Below are 17,963 nucleotides of genomic sequence, written 5' to 3'. Positions count from 1 at the left end.
TCTGGGTGTGATTATATGGAGGGCTGCCTTAAATTCCACTAAGTTTGGGCCAGTGGTGATTGGTTTGGATAGAAATGAAGATTTAAATTTCATTGCCATCCTTAAGAAGGTTGGGGGTAGAATTGCAGGCTGCGATGGACAGACCAATTGAAGCTGAAAAGGGATGACTTCTATCAGATTTTGAAGTGGTGGTTGTGTGGCATCAGGTCTTGTCTTTCTTCCTTGTGAGCCCTTTATAAAACGACAGTTAGCCTCCTTAGTGTTGGACTGAGTTTATCTGTTCAAATTCTTGAATCGCCAATAAAGGAGGAAGATCTCTTTATGAGCCAAAAAACGGTTAGAATTTATTATTGATATTACGCAAAAGCCTTTGAAGGGCACGCCTCCTTAGCAGCAACATCTGCCAGAAAATAAGGAAAGATTCATAACTTTTAGATTAAGTGTTCTATATGTAATTGCTGTATGTTGTAATCGTTGTAATTTGAAATAGCAGTTGCTGTTTCATTGAGAGTAATGATATTATTTACACATACTATTGAACTCACCCTCTTTAGATATCGAGGGATGATTCTGCTCCTATTTTTTTTCCATAGTAATACTTTTTCCACGATTCGAACAGTAAGAAAGTTCACAGTCCGAAGAAATCTTTATAAACTTATTTGTTTTTAGTTTGATTAAGTGCTGATATCCTGTGTATATTTTGGTTAGAAAGTTTGGTCAAAACCATTGACATACTTCTATATGAATCCCCTAACTCCAAACAATGAAGAGAGAAACAGACACTTAGTTCACGCAACAAATTAAGTTTTATTCTTTCCACACAGCATTTCCACTTACCATCACAAATTAAATCAAACTTATCATGACTTCAAATCTGATAAAGCATCCCAATGGCAACAATACTTAACTAACTTTTTAGTTTGACAACTCAAATCTTGATATGAGGATGCCGTCATTGTCTGCATACAACCATTCTCCTTCCCGAATAAATGTTCCCCCAACGTAAACAGGGACATTCTTTTCCCCAGTGCCTTTTTTGTTGGATTTGAGTGGATTAGAAGCCAAGGCTCTGACGCCAATGCCGCATGCATTGATCTCATCCACATCTCTAACGCATCCATTCACCACAATTCCAGCCCACCCATTGCTATGTGCTATCTGTGCCAAATTCCCTCCCACCAAAGCACACCTCAAGCTTCCCCCTCCATCAACGACCAATACTCTTCCTTCCCCTTTGGTCTCAAGAAGTCCCCTCACCAACACGTTGTCCTCAAACACCTTCACAGTTACAATGGGACCAGAGAACGACGTGACCTGACCATAAACCTTGAACACCGGATGCAGCACCCTCAAATCACCATTTGCTACATGTGTTGTATTCGCATCAGTTAGATCAGCAGTAGGTACAGTAGTCATGTTAGGAACTCCTCCTGCACCAACATAGACCTTTACTTTCTGACAAAAATGGAATTCAATCGAGCTTAATGTGGATTTCTCCATGACCAAAACACCAACTACGTAGAAAAGTTAACTGCTGCAAAATGTTGGCAGAACACCATGACAACAATAAAGGCCATATTCTACATTACCTTCTTATTCTTCCACTTAAGCTCAGAAACATCCTTTGACTAATGTTTCTCCATTTTCTTAAAAAGAAATTTCATCCTTAAAATGTTATTGCAACTGAGCTCATTAATTTACTTCAATCTCTCACACCAGGAATAAAACGTAATAACTAAAGAAAATGGAGACAAATAAAAAACATTGACGGTTAAATTAAAAAAATAAATGCTGACTAACCTACATGTTAACCTCGATCATATGCAACAAATTCAATTTCATAAACCAAAAAAGGCTGACAGATAAAAACTTGGGAAAGACATACATGTTAGTGCCTGTCATGGAGGCAGTAGATTATAAGATCTCCCGGCTTCAGAGGGATAAATTGGAATTTTACAGTCATAAAGGAAGTTTTTTTCAAGAAAAAAAAGGATTTTTACAAACCCGATTGGAAAGTACAGTTGAATTGAAGATGTGGTAACTAAGAAGGGATGAAATGATGGAAGAAAACTGCAGTTGAAAGCAATAAAGAAGCGTTTAAAGTGATATGAGTATGGGGTAGTAAGGTTATGAAAGGAAAGAAGTGAGAGGAGGAAAAGCTTACCGAGATAGAAAGAATGAATTGGTGAAGTGAAGAGGGGAAGAGTGATAAATAGGGTGGGAAGAAAAGTCCAAAGTCTCTATCTTGGTGTTGGTGGCGCCTCTGCTGAGAAAGAAACGTTGGGGTTTGAATGACTTGCGTGGAAAATTCGTACGACAAACTAATCAAAACAAGCTCATAGCCACAACTTTTAGCGCTCCCGGGAAGCCTCTGCGAAATGAGACCACCCATTACATGATGACACAACCACCTCTCATTTTTTTTTTCTTTATTCATTCATTGATCTTCCTGTAAATAAATACTCTTATCTATTTAGTTTTTGGTTTTCTATTTCTTTACTTCCTTATATTCATCGTCATTTATTTTGTTATCTAAAATATTATATCATTCACATCCTTCATTATTTAATCACCTGTATATTCTTCAACTTTTTTAATAATATACCACAAAATATATTATTTATAATTTATTATTTAATCACCCTTATATTCTTCTTTCCATCTATTCCACGAACTAATTATTTATTTCCATTTAGTTTCTATTTTTCATCTTTTTTAGGCTGTCGTGTCTCATTTTCTCTAAACGAATACCAATAATATATATATATATATATATATATATATATATATATATTAAAAAAACGAAACTTGTGTAGAATTAAAAAGAAAAACTGAAATATTTGTTCAATTTGAAAAATGTTAGGAGTGTTATTGATTTATTTTATAAGTTAATATGTATTCAGAAACACTTGGGTAAGAAGACAAAATTTATTCCTCCCTCGGTTATTATTTATTAGTCCCTCTAATCTAATTTTGGCTTCATTTAAGAAAAAAAATATGTAGATATTTTCCAGTTTTTCATATAGGTTTGTCTTTATGTATGTTTCTATTTTAAATTTTCAGAACATATTTAATATATTAATCCAATTTTATTATTATTTTTTATAATTCTTTTTACATTCTTATTTAATATTTATATGATTAACTTTTTTATTTATATTTGAACTAAAGACGTTTTTTTTTTCTAAAAAGTGACTTAACTAATATTTAATATACCAAATAAACAATTACACGAAACATGGTTTTTAATGGAAATGGAGACGAGACACAAAAAATTATTATCCCTTAAATATAATACATGATGAAAATAAAAATGAATTTTTACTTAGAAGATGAAAATGACATACTCAAATTACTTAAATTCATCTTAGTCTCGTCTCCTTACTCGTATATAAACAAGTACACTTAAGAAGTAGGTATTAAATTTACAACTAATTTTGAATAAACTAATTAATCTACCTTCAAAATTATAACAAAGTTTGTATTATATATAATTTTTCTTCTAAACTTAGCATATAATATATAGTTTATTTAAATTTTGTTTGGATTGAAGGATGAAATTAAGAGAAAGGTTCATGAATATTTTCAAAGCCTAACATTTTTATGCATCTTTTTTTACTCTTATAAAATAAATCTGATTTTATGAGTTGTCGTAAATGTTGCTTTTACTTTAGCATGGAAAAGAGATATGCTGTTTTATTAGATATTGCAGAGTTGGTGGGGTTTAGGTAAAATCAGAGAAATCTTCTTCTCTCTCACTCTCAAATCATGCATTTCCTTCACTTTGTTGTGCATTTGCAGTGATATTATTAATCATACAATTGAATATGCACCCGTTGAAAATCAAGCAATTTGTGTAATCAGTGAAACACACAAAAAAATGAAATAAAATAAATGTACACTTGGTAGAACACTAGGTATAATCGCTCTGGTTTGGTAACAAAAGATGATCAAGTGCGTCTTACGCTTTGGCTGGCGTTTTCTTTTATCTTTTCTTCCTCCCTTCTGGTGGCTGTTGCAGAAACGTAATAGGGAACAGTGAATAATCCATGGATGAAACACATGATGCCTCCTATGGATAGAAACCGGCGGTTGAACATCGCACAAGATTTTCTTGATCTTGAGTTTGCTAATGTGCCTATGATCAGCATCGACATCCCAACAGCTACCACAATCCTGCAAAGTTAATTTCCAAATATGTGAATCCTATAACAAATATAACTTTGATCTGTAACAGAAAAAAACATGAACTTAACAGTAAGAAGCAAATTAAGAAGGATCAGTGAAAGGGTCTGCAAAAGGGATTTGATTCAGGGATATTAAGCAAAAGGAAAAGACTTACCAAGAGAAAATGAGAAAAGCCACTGCTAATTGCCTGTTTGCCGAAGCTAATCGATATTGTTCTTTGGACCAAACACAAATGCAGCCACCAAGCAAGTGAGCAATTACATGGGCAAGTGCCAAGAGAGTGGCAGCTGCCAAACCTAGCTTGAAAGCATGATAGCTTGGGTACCTACACTCAAATATCCAAACCTTCATGTGCTTCTCCTGTTCATTCATCCCAAAAGGATCAGAGAGTCATGTTAAACCCTTCAGTGTTCTCAACATTTATGAAGCAGAAGAGCCTTTCTAATTAGAGTAGTACCTTGTTCTGAGCTATTTCTGCCTCAATTCCAAGTATGCCAGCAATAACATCCAAGACCATGACAAGTATGCAGATAAGGAAGCCATAGTTTTTGGTCATGATTCCCTAATACAGTAGAAGCTCTAGAGAAGAGGACGAAGTAGGGCTATGCATATTTTATGGCACTACACTATTTATACATATATGAGATCATACATAAAATTGCACAAGTTTAACCAGTAGTTTTAAGTTGAAGTTCTAAATATGCAATTGCATTAAATAATCAGAGGAAACTCGTTTTATATGTAGGGAGTTTACCTGATTTAAACATAATTGTCATTAGTGAATGATACATGTCTGCAAAAAAACTATGTAATATTAAGCATGATAGTGATTCGTGAGATGAAAGCTGCCAATTTTTCATTACAATTCACTTTATTCTTCGTTTAATTATCTTTCCCTTTCTATGATTCGTTCCATTGGGGGCAAGGAAAGCAGCCAACAAGTATTCCAAACGAACCTCTCTACTTTTTTTAATTTCCTTCCTTATGATAACTTCTTCCTGTGGCAATAGTTTTGGTAACTAAACTCTGAAAAAGATTGTTTAACTTAAACATGAAAGTAATGTGATTTATAGGTCCTTCATGTATGGAAAAAGGCCTGATTTTGAAACAAGTTTTGCCTCAAAAGATAAAAACGAATTGATTTCAAATCATCTTTCAATGCACTGTGTTGGCAATGTCCTGATTAGCAAACCACAAACTCTTTTTTTTTCTTATAATTCCGGATATCACTTATACTATGATCTTCACAAGACTTACAAGAGAAGATCATTTTTAAAAATATTTATGTATCAATTATTTATTTAATGTATTAAAAGTAAAAAATTCTTTACTTCATGCAAAGAACATTTTATTCTGTTAACATTTTCTGAAATTCACATTTTTCATCTGTTTTCGTCAAAATTTTCCGATAGTTATTTTTTGACATTATATCAATTAGCTTACAAATAAGTAAAACACTTCTTTAGTTCACAAACCTTGCAAGGATGGGTAAAGGCTCTTGAAGCGATTATAATATTATATACTAACAATATTACAAATCATGCTTTGGATTTTCAAAGCTAGAAATCATTGAATACTGATGAAACCAAAGACAATTTAGAATATGGACATCTCCAAGAGCTCCTATGGTTGCTCTATAAATTTATAATCATTGAAAGAATATATTAAGCAGTCTTAATCATTGTGACACAAATAATTAATTAAAGAAGGAAATGGTCCCAAGAATTCAACCTGTTTGCGTGAAGCTCATGTACAGATTACTGACTTTTGAGATAAAACTGTTGATAAATTTCTTAAGGGTTCTGAAAGCACCATATAAAGTTGTTTATTTTATTATATGACGTCGTCACCTGCTTATATTTCCTTGTTGATAAATTCAATTCCACAGAGCAATATTTTATTTGAAATAAAAAATGATTGGATGGTTGTGATCCCTGTTAGTGCTTCCTCGTCCGTTGATTGTTCAAAGATCGGATAACCTTAAATGATATAAATTTGTTGGAGATTGCTTGAATCATGAATAATAAATGGAGATTCTCAAGTTATTATAAGGCTTCAAAATGAAACTACTATGTTTATGGCAATTCAATTACTGAAATCGGTATAATGCGTATTGTGTTGCACATGGAATATTTCTGTGTTAACCGTTTACTGAAAAGGAAAAAACAGCTTGCATATGAAGGAACTGTGTAGTTGAGGGACAAGATTCCTTGATTGTTTTCTTTCCTTTGGAATTGGAATGCTTATTGGAACGTGGAAATATTCTACACATTTCTTCTGCCAAAGCCTTTTGAGTGTCGATTCTTTAAGAGCATAACGAAAAAAGAGACAGAATGTTTGAGGCTTGGCTTTCTCTCAAAAAGACCCTTCAGTGCAAGCCACAACCAAATCATGTTCATGATCCGAAGACTATTAGACAACAAAAAGGTAATCAGAGAACAAAGTTGGGCAATCTTGAGAATTCAAATACCAAAGATTTCATCCATGGAAGCAATAGACACTCTAAAAATCCCCTGACTTTTAAAGGAGACATTGAGATCACTGGTCCCATAATCGACGAAATTACTCTTGATAGCTCAAACCATGAAACTAGTCGACGTTTTCCTTGTCCTCAAAGCAATAGCAGCAATAAAGGTTCTCGCAGAACACGAAGGTCAGATACATCTTCGAGGATAGCATATCCTCTAGATCACAATGAAGCAAATGTGTTCTCCAATACAAGGACTTTGGTTCGGATGGATTCTGATGTCTTTTCATCATTGACATGTGATAAATGTGGCGAGAAATTAAAAAATCCTGTTGCTGTAGAAGCACACAATATCTCCGATCATTCAGGTAATAACAGACTAATATTTCCTAGTTGGATTGAGGGTCAAGAGTTTATGGGGCTTCTTCTTTCACAGTCTTGTGTTTTTGTTTTATTCATGTTATATTTAACATACCATTTGAACATACTAAAAGTCTTTAATATATGGTTTCAAGGAAATAACGACGGAGAGGAAATGTTTGTATATAAATATACTTTGTTTTTGCAGTGATTGAGCTTGAGGAAGATTCGTCGAGACAGATCATAGAAACAATATGTGGAACAAGCTCGGTTTACTCTGAAAGCATGTTGGGTGAGATTGACTGCATCTTAAAGGTTGTGAATATACCAAAAACCTTTGCTTGCTTTGAGGAGTATAGAGAAAAGGTGAAGGAAAAGGCTGACAAACAAAAGAAGAAACACCCTCGTTGTGTGGCTGATGGAAACGAACTTTTAAGGTTCCACGGCACAACAATTGCATGCTCTCTGGGCATAAACAGCTGTTATAGGCTGTGCAGTTTAGACTATTGTGGTATATGTCAAATTCTGAGACACGGGTTCTCGACGAACAAGGAATTCAAAGGTGCATTGGGGGTTTACACAACTTCCACAAGTGGGAAAGCCTTTGAATCCATTTCCATAATGACATCCCATGAGAGACCATTTTCGAGAAAGTCCATCATAGTGTGCAGAGTAATAGCTGGGAGAATTTGTAGCCCTCTTGAAGGAATTGCAGAAAGGGCTGATTCATTGGCAGAAAAGATAAATGGGCATTCAGATGTTGAGGAACTGTACGTGTTAAATCCCAGAGCCCTTCTTCCTTGCTTTGTGATAATCTACAAACAGCAAACAGCCAAGTTTAGAAGGGTCGGCCCAAGCTTAAGGATAGGTAGCTTTTAACAACACCAACAAGCTTTACCTCTTTCACTACTCATTCTTCTGAGATATAAAACAACCTCTGTCAGGGTCAGGGTCAGGGTACTCATTCTTCACACATATTTTAGTTATTATACCTTTCATATTTATTTCCTCCTTTTGTATATAATAAATCAACATAAATATAGAAAAAAAATAATACTAATAGCATTTAAACGTAATTAATTTCATTTAATTCCTTAATCGTATGATCATATTATTATAATATAAAATGTTATTTTTTACAGATAAATTAATTAAAAAAAAAAAGTCGTATAACTTAGTTCGCATGACTTTATTTACTATTATAATTACATATATATAATTATATAATATGAGATGAACTGATTTAAAAATAATAGGTATTATTAAAGTATCCTTTTATCAATTAATATTGAGATTTCTTTTATTTGAAGAGGTGTTATCTACACCTAATTGACATTACTTTTGTTATTATTTATTTTTCAGTGGGTTATTAAATAATGGTTATTGGTGTGAAATAATATTTTTGCTTTTACTTTTGATTAATAATTGTGAAAAAAAAAAAGCTTGTCAAAAGTGATATGCTCGCTAGATAATTACATTTGCAGGATATTCGATTATGGTGTTAACATTTTAAAAGGATTTGTTCGAAAATAAAGAACATAATTAAACATTTTATAATTTTTTAATAAAACATTTATTTGAAAAAACATGATCAATTAAAAGGTTTTACAGAAAAAAAAAAAAGCCACCCACTTTCAATAATATATTTGCACTATAATCAGTTTATTGAAAATATTTTATAACAACAATTAATAGTAAACGAGTAATAAACTTAAATATTTTATTTATCTCTTATGTACCAGCCAATTTAAACAATTTATTTGAATTTTCTCTTTTTCACCTCTCATTTTTCATAAAACCATCCCCCAGAAAGCACAGGTGCCAAATTATGTACCAACGGGTCCCTTCACGTACGAGGTGGTCGGTGTTATCTGTTACGAAAAAAATGGTGTGTTATAGAATTGAAAGGCCCACAGTGGGAGTTGAATGGGAGGCAGTATACGGATGAAAATGGGCTCGGAAGGGGTGAGTGGGTGGGCTCAAAGCGATGGATATTCCATGGTGTGTTAGGTAGTGAAGCCCATCGATTCAATTAATGAGATGGAGCTCCCGGTATCTTTGTTTTGTTGACCATGACTCGAGAGTAGTTACGTTGTAAAGGGCGGTGCCCCAAAAAGCGTTCCTAAATTAATACATGTATCAATGTCTCTCAACAAAAAAATCGGCAATTGGACCTAATTTCAACCTAGACAACAAAAAATAAAAAAGCTATGATTTGTGTGACTTTTTGAAAATCCAAAGGACAAAATCGAAAATTATAGAAATTAAAATAGAGATTAGTAGGATAAGAAGAGTGTGAGTTGTATACGCGTATTTCAGGCACCTTTTATAGTTGTTATGGAGTTGTATATATAAGAAGAGGAAATGGCGTGCGATTGACACATTATTTTGCAAATTGTGCGGCAAGTGTCTTATCTCATCTTCTCTCAAATCGAAGGCACCTCTTCTAAGGTGAAGGGGAAGGGTATGTATGTGTATTGTTATGTCTTTTTCTTTTACTATATCGTTAGATCTGAGCTTTCTTTCATCTTTCGCTACATCAATTTATTCCTCAGATTGCGTACTATCATTAATTCTTGTTACTTCGCGATTCGACTAATCTGTCTGTTGATTGCTACTGTTGTTGATTGAAACTTGACCCTTTCAGATTCACCACCTCCCTCATGTCACTCTTTCCTTTGAATCTGCTTCAGTTTTCTTACGATTCGATCTGTTTCGGACTCACTTAACTATCATGCAACCCTATCAATCATACCTTCTTCAAATTGACAATTATACTCTGATTTCTTTGCTGCCGAGTAGATGTCACTTTTACAGATATTTGTGTATTAGTTTAGTGTTGTCAGAATTGGGAAAGAAGAAAGATCTACGTTTCTTTTAGTTGTAAAGTAGACTTGGATCGTGAAATAGGAGGAAAGGGGCTCGTCTTGCTTTTTTGTCTCTGGGAGTTTTGCTGTTTTTTGTCGAGGGTTGCTATTCTCTTTTCGTTTCATCTGTAGTCAGAGTGAAATCATGAATGTACCTTTGTTTATGAGGTTATCAAGTGTTGAGGGTTTTAAATCGCGAGTATAGTCACTGTTTGTTGCGATCTTGGATATTGTTGAAAATTGGCGACAAATGTGGCCGGAATTTGCGATGCTCTTGCAGATAGTACAAAAACCTTAGATGCTTTAGCCAAAGCCATACTTGCGGACTGTTATTTAAAACCTAGGTAGCTTTGCCTTTGGCATCTTTGAATTTGCACTCGTGGCTTGATTTGGTGAGGGCACTGTCTTATGACACTTGTTCCTTTTTTAAGGATTATTAGGCGAGAGTCTAAATTTTGTTTGAGGGAAGGCCAAAGACAAATTTACGAAGACTTTCCCAGTAGATTCTGAACTGATATTTGACGATGATTTCAGGAAGTTCTTTTCCAGTCACGTTGTAGCTGTTAAGTGACATTAAAAACCCATCGAATATTTTCTAGAAGCCAAAAAATAGTAAGTATGTCTACGTGATTGTGTAGAACAGGGAAACCAAAAAACACACTGGGAAGGATGGGATTTGGATTGCTATACGAATGTCATTTTTTAATTCTTATATTACATGGCACTTACATAGAGTAAAAATTTTACTGGTGTTTTTGCATGACGTGCAGCTTCAGGAGTTTGGAAAAGGTTGATATTGAAGCCATGGTTCTCGACTCCATACTGTCTTCTCCTCGACTGAAGTCTCCCTCTTTCAGGAGGCAGTTTACAAAGGATGAACTGGGTAGTTGGTCTACACTTGTGCAGAGGCATCGCTTCCTCTTATCTGCTCTTGTTCTGCTAACTCTTCTCTGTACTGTTTATCTTTACTTTGCTGTCACTTTGGGGGCCAGCGGCACTTGTTCTGGATTGACTGGAGCTCAGAAAGCTTCTTGCCATATGGAACTTGTTAAGGATAATGTGGCCAAGGGTAAACTGAAAATTCTTTGATATTTCAAAATATAATTATAATGGAATATTTTTTTCTTGACTTTTTTCCCGGGTATAGGTGACATGAAATCCAATTACGTTCTCCGGCTGCAGTATTGTGACTGTGATATGTATACATACTATTTATCTTGGTATTTGTGAGTCAAAATGTAGAATACATGTAGAAAGCAATTTCTTAGATATATTATATATTGATTTTAGTAATTGCTTTATTGACATAAATTTTAGGGCACCGTGGTTGGTAAATGAAGTTTGAGACTGCGTATGCGTAAATTATTATGGGCGGCTGGAAGCCTCATATTTGTTATATTACTGAATTTATATTAAATTTTGTTAGTCATATTTGTTTATCGTTACAGCTGAAACTGCATTTGTTTTAACTTGCATAGAGCTATTGCCAAAAAAGTAAAGGTTCAGAATATTATTATTAACATTATAAAATGAAGTGTGGGTTTGAACAACTGCTGAAAATGTTTCAATAATTAATTAGTTTTGTTTGGGTAAATTTGCCGAATGATCTTAGTGTGTAACAAAAATTTAGTTTTTCGAAAAAGGGTTTCTGAAGTATACAAGCTAAAAGATACAAATTAAAAAAATTTAGATTTATGAAAGCAGGTTTTGTTACCAAAGAAAATGTTATTCTAATTTTGAGTTAGTCTCAAACAAATTAAAATTTAGTTATACAATCTTTTTTTATTTTCTTAAAATAAAGGTGAAATCTTGAAATTTCAGTTATCGATACAAAATTATTCTATCCGAAAATTATTCACAATACATTACTATTTCGAAAGACTGGCATAAGAGCTAAAATAAAAATTTGCAACAGTTTATACATGGTCTTGAATCTTGAGGCTGAAAGAAAATATAAAAGAAAAATATATCTAGACATCACTATTCATTAAATACATATATTATATAATTACATTTTTAATGAGGTATTAAATTTGATAAAATGTTATTGTATATGGTGGTAGAGTGGAAGTTAAGAACTACACTGGTGAGGTGCATCCTCAGGTAAACACTTTCAAAGTAACACATTACAGACTGTTATGATATCGTGATGGAAACCTGGTTCCATGTTTTTAAAATAATGATTTTTCTTTAGTGTGCAATTGAAATCTATTTATGGTAAAAATAAAAAAATATAAAAAAGAATAAGTAAAAACTAGGGTTGTATTTAGTAGTGAGTGTAGGCCGACAAGAGCGGTGGGTGGTGTGATTAACAGGAAAGTGATGGATGGATCATTAAATAGGAAGTGATGTTGTTGTGGAAATGAGTGAGAATAATTTAGCCACCTATTTATCAAATTAAACACATCACAACACTCCCATCATCATCACTCCTGCCCACGCTCTTATGTTCCAACAAAACAAATTACACTCAATTATCTGTATGAACCTTTTTGCTTTAGACCACAAAAAAAGAAGCTTGAGAATAAAATAGATAAATAAAAAAAAAAAAACATTACAAATTGTTATATATTGTACTATGTAGAGCGGTTCTTGATTTTTGGTCACCACTCCTACTCTATCAGGAAAGTATTATAAAGGGATATTAACTATCATCTCTTTTCTAAGATTCAATTCTCCCCCACTCAAACATAATTCTTGTTGTATTCAAAACAACTCTCTTTTTTTTTCCTATTTTGTTTTCAACATTCAAATTTTTAAAAAGGTTTATCATTTTTACTCTAAGCTTAATCTAAAATGTGAAGAACTAAGTAATTTTCTAATAAAGGAAGCCCATTGACGTTGTCAAAGGCATCACATGGTATTTCTGAAATCTATGTTTTGGTATATTATTCTGATCCTAAAAACATGAGGCATGCACATGATTACCCGTGTGCTGATGGAGTTCGTTGCTTTCTTCGTAGTTCTTTTTAACTAGTAAAAACGAGTGATTTGAGAATTTGAAATGATGAATAGATTGAAGATGACCTAACATGTCATAAAATAGAATAAATTCGTCTTTCGATTCATATTTTAAATCAAGATGCAGAGTACTACTCCTTGTATTTGTATGGTATGACAAATCATGCATGGATTGATTTGATTGAGAATAAAAAAAATTAATAGCAAGTAATCCGTATCAATGGCGTGAGTTGGTATTCACGTCCTAGTACTAATAATGATGTTGAAAATGATGATACCCCAGAGTTAGGTTATTATATTATTATTATTATTATTATTTATGATGAAATTTAAAAACAGTGAACCAGGTCAATAGATTTGTGAATTAGTTGGTCAAAGGAAGTTACAACCCCAAAAATTGGTGGCATGAGTAACGGAAAAAGGAAAGTTCACTTTGAATTCTGGCTCACTTTATTATATGTTCTTTGTCTCTGTGTTCTGTCTTTCTAGAATTGCTTCCAAACATGTCTCCATTTTTTATTCGGTGGCCAAACACAACTTGTGAAAATTCTTTCCTTTAACTATTCATAGAAATTGAATTTAGATAACAATAGAAGTTTAGTATGAAAAGTGGTGCCAAGTATAGCAGATTCAATTTTAATGTCACAAATTTCTCTCAATATTATTTTAATTATTACGTTGTTTGCACTATTTTTTTAGTTTTAACAAATTAATTAATCATTTCTTTACCCTATCTTTTGTGTTGACTTCTATTATTTTCGTCTTCTTTGCCTAATGTTACCAATATTTTCCTTTATTTACTTTTGCAGAAAACACCAACATGCTCGCTTCCTTTGTTGACTATGATCAGAAAAAACAACCTTTTAACCTTTTCTGTTCACATAATTCGTCTCTGTTTTCTTTTTTTGTTACTAATGATTCTTTTTGTTCCACGAACTTCCCTATTCTGATTGGTGTTTTGTCATTTACAGACACGCCACCCAAACTTCCTAATCCTTAAATGCATCTTTGGCATGCATACTCATTAATGCTGCAACAATGGAGTGTGATCTTGAATTGAATACCATAATGGAGATAAAGCTTTCATAATCAGCATGGTGAAAGAAACTCTTTATTTTATTCTATATTTTGAAACGGTTGGTGACTAACTAGCATGCGCATGGTCTTTACTCCCAACACCATGAGAAATAGATACTTAACATTTAATTACAGCTTAAAGTGTGGCAGGCATGTGGACCTGCTTGCTTCACCCTTCCTGTCATCATGCTCTGCACGAACTGCATCATCACCTATGTCTTTCCTTTCTTACAAACATCACCCCCATCATATATTTTCTTAAAATATCTTCTGCTTCAGCCTTTCTTCTATCATCATCACATGTATTCTTCTGTGGGTATATTTGCTCTTTCCTGTTACGAGTGACAGAATGTCACACGAAGTGAAAAATAAAGAAAAAGTATCAGTATTTTAAAAATAGATTTTAAAGTATCATTGTTCCTTGTTATAATTATGAGGTATCTTTTTCTCCTTATACACTATCTAATATAGCAGAACATACATATGTTCTCTGAAAAAATGTTATTTTGTTTATTTTGTTCATACACTGCACACTGTTTTACTTTCTTTGGTAAATAAATCAAATAGTTTTCAATACTTCTGCTTCTGCTTTGCAGAATATTCTTTCACCTTTCTCCCGTGAATTTAGCAACTTTTTTGGTTACTCTTGGTCATAAATGTGGGAGTGAAAGTTATATTTTGCGACTTTCCATGGGTACACATGCTTTTTAGCTAATAGCACGACTTTGCTACACTATAGCAGTATGGAGGTAACTCCATCTCCATCAAACATGTCCCTGCTGTGTTCTGCTGCTCATTTCATGGAGCTGGAATGTGATGATGGTCCTGAAACACCCAATTTGAAACCCCACATTGAAAAGTTTCTCGAAGGAATTCGTTTCTGGACTTGGTCTGAGCTCGTTGAAGCATTGAAACAGTGTCAAGACTTATTTTCTTTCAAAGGTTATTTGGCCATTCTGGACAGAATTATGGATCACTTGATAGAGAGGTTGGCATCACCAGGCATTACCAGTCCAAATACATGTTCCTCCAACAGATCCAGCTTCCAGTTTTCTTGTGATACAAGCAGCAATAACAGCCTCAGAAATAACTGCTCTGGGGCCACATGGTGGTTTGAACATCTTCTGTTCTTAAAGATTGATTTGTTGGACAAGGTCACAAGGACAATGCTATCTTATGATTTTGATCATGGTGTGGTCTCTAGATTCCTGTTCTACTATCACAACTCAACTTGTCTTGGTGCTGTACAGGATGAGAAGATTGAGACTACCGAGGTTGTTATCGATCTTCTTTTGCTGCTAGATTTGAGATCAATTTCTTGCAAGGATTTGTTCAATCTAAATCGAATGGCTGTAGGTTTGAAAATGAGCACAAGTTTCATAGACAAGATAGAAAGTCTTATAGGTCCTCTTCTGGATCAAACGACAATTGATTATCTACTTCTTCCATCTCCACGTGGGAGGGGTCAAGCATATGATGTTGGTTTTGTCCTTAGACTAGTACACATATTTTTCTTTGGACACAGTTCTGAGGTAAATTCAAATAGACTGAAGAAAGTTGCGAAAATGATGGATTTGTTCCTTGTGGAAGTTGCTCCAGATCCCCGTCTCAAACCTTTTGAGTTTGAAGCATTGATTACCATGCTCCCAGATACTGCAAGGGAATCTCATGATCAATTATACCTAGCCATGGACATGTATCTCAAGGTAAACTAGCACTTTGCATTGTTCTATGATTGCAAGACTGATACTTGAATGCAACTTTTCACTTTAGAAAGCTTGCGGCTTCCAATTGATATAGTGTACCACTTTTGTTTTTTTTATCAATGTGTAGTGTTATATGAAATGTCTTCCAGTCATTGATATAGATTCATAGGTCCATGCAGGATTAAGTGACAAAGAGAAGATAAGTATCTGTGGTACACTGAACCACGAGAAGCTGTCAGCCGAACTTCTGAGAAATCTTACTAGAAATTTGGTGTTTCCTTCAGAGGCAAAACCCAGAGCTTACGTTACTAAACAAAACAGGATGAAAAGCTTGCTCCAGGAAAATGATCACTTGAAAAACTTCTTTGAATCCGTATTTCGTAAAAGCTTCAAGAACATAGAGGTGAGCGAGGATGTTGAAAAGAGAAGCTATGATGGGGAAGAGCTTAGAGGAGATTCAGAAGGAATGCAGAACGGGTCCCAACTAAAGAGGTCAGGGACTCATATTATGAGCAATGCTATGTACCTCCCAAAACTCTGTTCATGACCCTCAATTTTGTGTTCATCTCTGTCTATGTATTCTTCAAGTATTAAAGGAGTAAAGTTATGCAAATCATGTACAGAAATCATATTCTATGTAACAGTTTTCACATATGATTTTATACAAGAGAATATGTCAGTCGTTTGCTTTGTGCAGCTACGAGGAATGATTATTCTGTCAACCTACGTACAATACTCCTACTAATCACTTCAGCATCATCACTTGTTTGCTAGATTTGAATTTGAAGTGATGACGTTGGTTTTTCTGTTCTCCCCATGACAGTAAACAGAGAATGGATAATTCCAGAGAATATTGTAAGTGACAGTATCAGCTGATTATGCGCCAAAGATTGCCACTCATGGCAAAAAATAACAATTTTTTGTGCTAATTAGCCATTTTCTTCATGCACCAATCCTTGGAATTCGCTTTAGTACAAATACTAATAATACTAACAGCTTGTAAAGTGCAAGTTGCAACAAAATCTACCATAGACTTGTACGTACTGTTCTACGTACCATGTACTAAAAATATAAGATTTTTCTTATACTTCTTTTAAGAGGAAAGGAGAAGGTAAATTAGATTTTTTAAAATAGAAAAATAATGACATATAGAGCAAAAATTTGTTTGATTGAAAAAATAAATTAAACTAGATTTTCTATATAGATAATTAATGCATATAGAGGAATTATATATAGGATTTGCGATGTTATGCAACCACGAAAAACTGGGTTGGTCGGATCAAGGATTTGTTTAGAGAGAGATCTTTGATCCGACCGACCAACTCAGTTGTCTGTTTATTTGAGCCCAAGAGCCATTCTCCTTGAAGCTTTTACTTCCTGTACCCTCATAATTTCTGTGTATCCCCAAATTTTCAAGTAAAAGTGATTTTCTTATTACATGTTTTTGGGTAACAAGTTTTTCAGAATTTACGAAATAAAACTTTTGAAACAAATTTGCTCTCGAAATAAAATTTCTGGAATTTTCTGAATAAACATTTTGGAACGTATATAATGCTTTTTAGAATGAGTTTTTCAAAACATTTCTAACATAAAAATATGTTTTGAAATAGACTTTCTCCAACACATCAAAAGAGTTCTAGAAAAAGTTTTTCAAGACTAGATTTTCTTTTCGCATTTTTTTATTTCTTCTTTCTCTTTAGCATTTTCCCCTTCTTCTTTCTATAAGGCAGCGGTGATTATGAAAAGGCGACAAAGGTAGCAACCGTGAAAACGGTAATATGGTTCAGTGATAAGAAAATATCTTAAGTGTTTTCCTATTTCTGTGAGGTGCAGGAAGCAATAGGCTCTTTTTAATCGTAGTCGGTGCAACAAACATAAGCCCAATCTTTATGGGCTTTCACCAAACAACCACTTCGCCCTTACATTAGGTTTATATATAGAGTGGTTCATCCTACACCTCCATTACTTCATCTTGCACCTCTAAAAATTCCATTTTTGACCTTCTGACATCTTATCTTACATTCTTTTCACTTTTTTTTTCTCTTATTAAAAGCATTCTACAACACTTTAATAATAATTTAATTTTAAAATTCAATTATTATTTAATATAATTTTATGTTAATAATTATTAAAATATAATTTATATTATAATAATAATTATATTAAAAAATTAAAATAGAATAATTAAAATAAAAATAATAATACTAAAAATAAAAAATAAAATAATAATAATCAATTAAATTTATTATATTAAAAATATAATAAATTATATTAAAATATTAAATTAAATTAAATAATTATTAAATTTAAATAAAAACAAAATTTTAAAAACAATAT

General features: G+C 33.3%; 5 protein-coding genes across 11 annotated transcripts; 3 read left to right on the top strand and 2 right to left on the bottom strand.

The window, feature by feature from the left end:
* Positions 1 to 783: 783 nt before the first annotated feature.
* LOC106775839 (putative 4-hydroxy-4-methyl-2-oxoglutarate aldolase 3) lies at positions 784 to 2,426 on the bottom strand. Of its 4 annotated transcripts, none has more exons than XM_014663051.2 (2): positions 2,165 to 2,426; positions 784 to 1,430 (listed from the first exon to the last, which is right to left on the bottom strand). In XM_014663051.2, the coding sequence occupies exon 2, from the start codon at positions 1,414 to 1,416 to the stop codon at positions 916 to 918; it is 501 nt and encodes a 166-aa protein (XP_014518537.1). In that variant the 5' UTR covers positions 1,417 to 1,430; positions 2,165 to 2,426; the 3' UTR covers positions 784 to 915. The 4 variants fall into 4 exon arrangements, with proteins under 4 accessions (XP_014518537.1, XP_014518538.1, XP_014518539.1 ...); XM_014663052.1 differs by lacking the exon at positions 2,165 to 2,426 and adding an exon at positions 1,886 to 2,158; XM_014663053.1 differs by lacking the exon at positions 2,165 to 2,426 and adding an exon at positions 1,590 to 1,879.
* A 1,257-nt stretch (positions 2,427 to 3,683) lies between these two features.
* LOC106775589 lies at positions 3,684 to 5,019 on the bottom strand. Its single transcript, XM_014662736.2, has 3 exons — positions 4,646 to 5,019; positions 4,343 to 4,548; positions 3,684 to 4,176 (listed from the first exon to the last, which is right to left on the bottom strand). Exons 1-3 carry the CDS (start codon positions 4,742 to 4,744, stop codon positions 3,951 to 3,953), a joined length of 531 nt encoding a protein of 176 aa, XP_014518222.1. The 5' UTR covers positions 4,745 to 5,019; the 3' UTR covers positions 3,684 to 3,950.
* A 1,502-nt stretch (positions 5,020 to 6,521) lies between these two features.
* On the top strand, positions 6,522 to 8,018 carry LOC106774973. Its single transcript, XM_014661995.2, has 2 exons — positions 6,522 to 7,023; positions 7,224 to 8,018. Exons 1-2 carry the CDS (start codon positions 6,522 to 6,524, stop codon positions 7,892 to 7,894), a joined length of 1,173 nt encoding a protein of 390 aa, XP_014517481.1. The 3' UTR covers positions 7,895 to 8,018.
* Positions 8,019 to 9,264: 1,246 nt separating this feature from the next.
* LOC106774510 lies at positions 9,265 to 11,307 on the top strand. Of its 3 annotated transcripts, none has more exons than XM_022786918.1 (2): positions 9,265 to 9,483; positions 10,653 to 11,307. In XM_022786918.1, exon 2 carries the CDS (start codon positions 10,687 to 10,689, stop codon positions 10,969 to 10,971), a length of 285 nt encoding a protein of 94 aa, XP_022642639.1. In that variant the 5' UTR covers positions 9,265 to 9,483; positions 10,653 to 10,686; the 3' UTR covers positions 10,972 to 11,307. The 3 variants fall into 3 exon arrangements, with proteins under 3 accessions (XP_022642639.1, XP_014517017.1, XP_022642640.1); XM_014661531.2 differs by having other exon boundaries at positions 9,321 to 9,479; XM_022786919.1 differs by lacking the exon at positions 9,265 to 9,483 and adding an exon at positions 9,492 to 10,494.
* Positions 11,308 to 13,669: 2,362 nt separating this feature from the next.
* On the top strand, positions 13,670 to 16,479 carry LOC106775584 (BTB/POZ domain-containing protein At3g22104). 2 transcript variants are annotated; one of them, XM_014662730.2, is made up of 2 exons: positions 13,670 to 15,626; positions 15,796 to 16,479. In XM_014662730.2, exons 1-2 carry the CDS (start codon positions 14,664 to 14,666, stop codon positions 16,171 to 16,173), a joined length of 1,341 nt encoding a protein of 446 aa, XP_014518216.1. In that variant the 5' UTR covers positions 13,670 to 14,663; the 3' UTR covers positions 16,174 to 16,479. The 2 variants fall into 2 exon arrangements, with proteins under 2 accessions (XP_014518216.1, XP_022642622.1); XM_022786901.1 differs by having other exon boundaries at positions 15,911 to 16,092.
* Positions 16,480 to 17,963: the final 1,484 nt, after the last annotated feature.

The sequence above is a fragment of the Vigna radiata genome, chromosome 10, assembly GCF_000741045.1.
Source record: "Vigna radiata var. radiata cultivar VC1973A chromosome 10, Vradiata_ver6, whole genome shotgun sequence".
Classification (NCBI taxonomy): Eukaryota; Viridiplantae; Streptophyta; class Magnoliopsida; order Fabales; family Fabaceae; genus Vigna; species Vigna radiata.
This window is presented reverse-complemented; position numbering and strand designations above follow the sequence as displayed.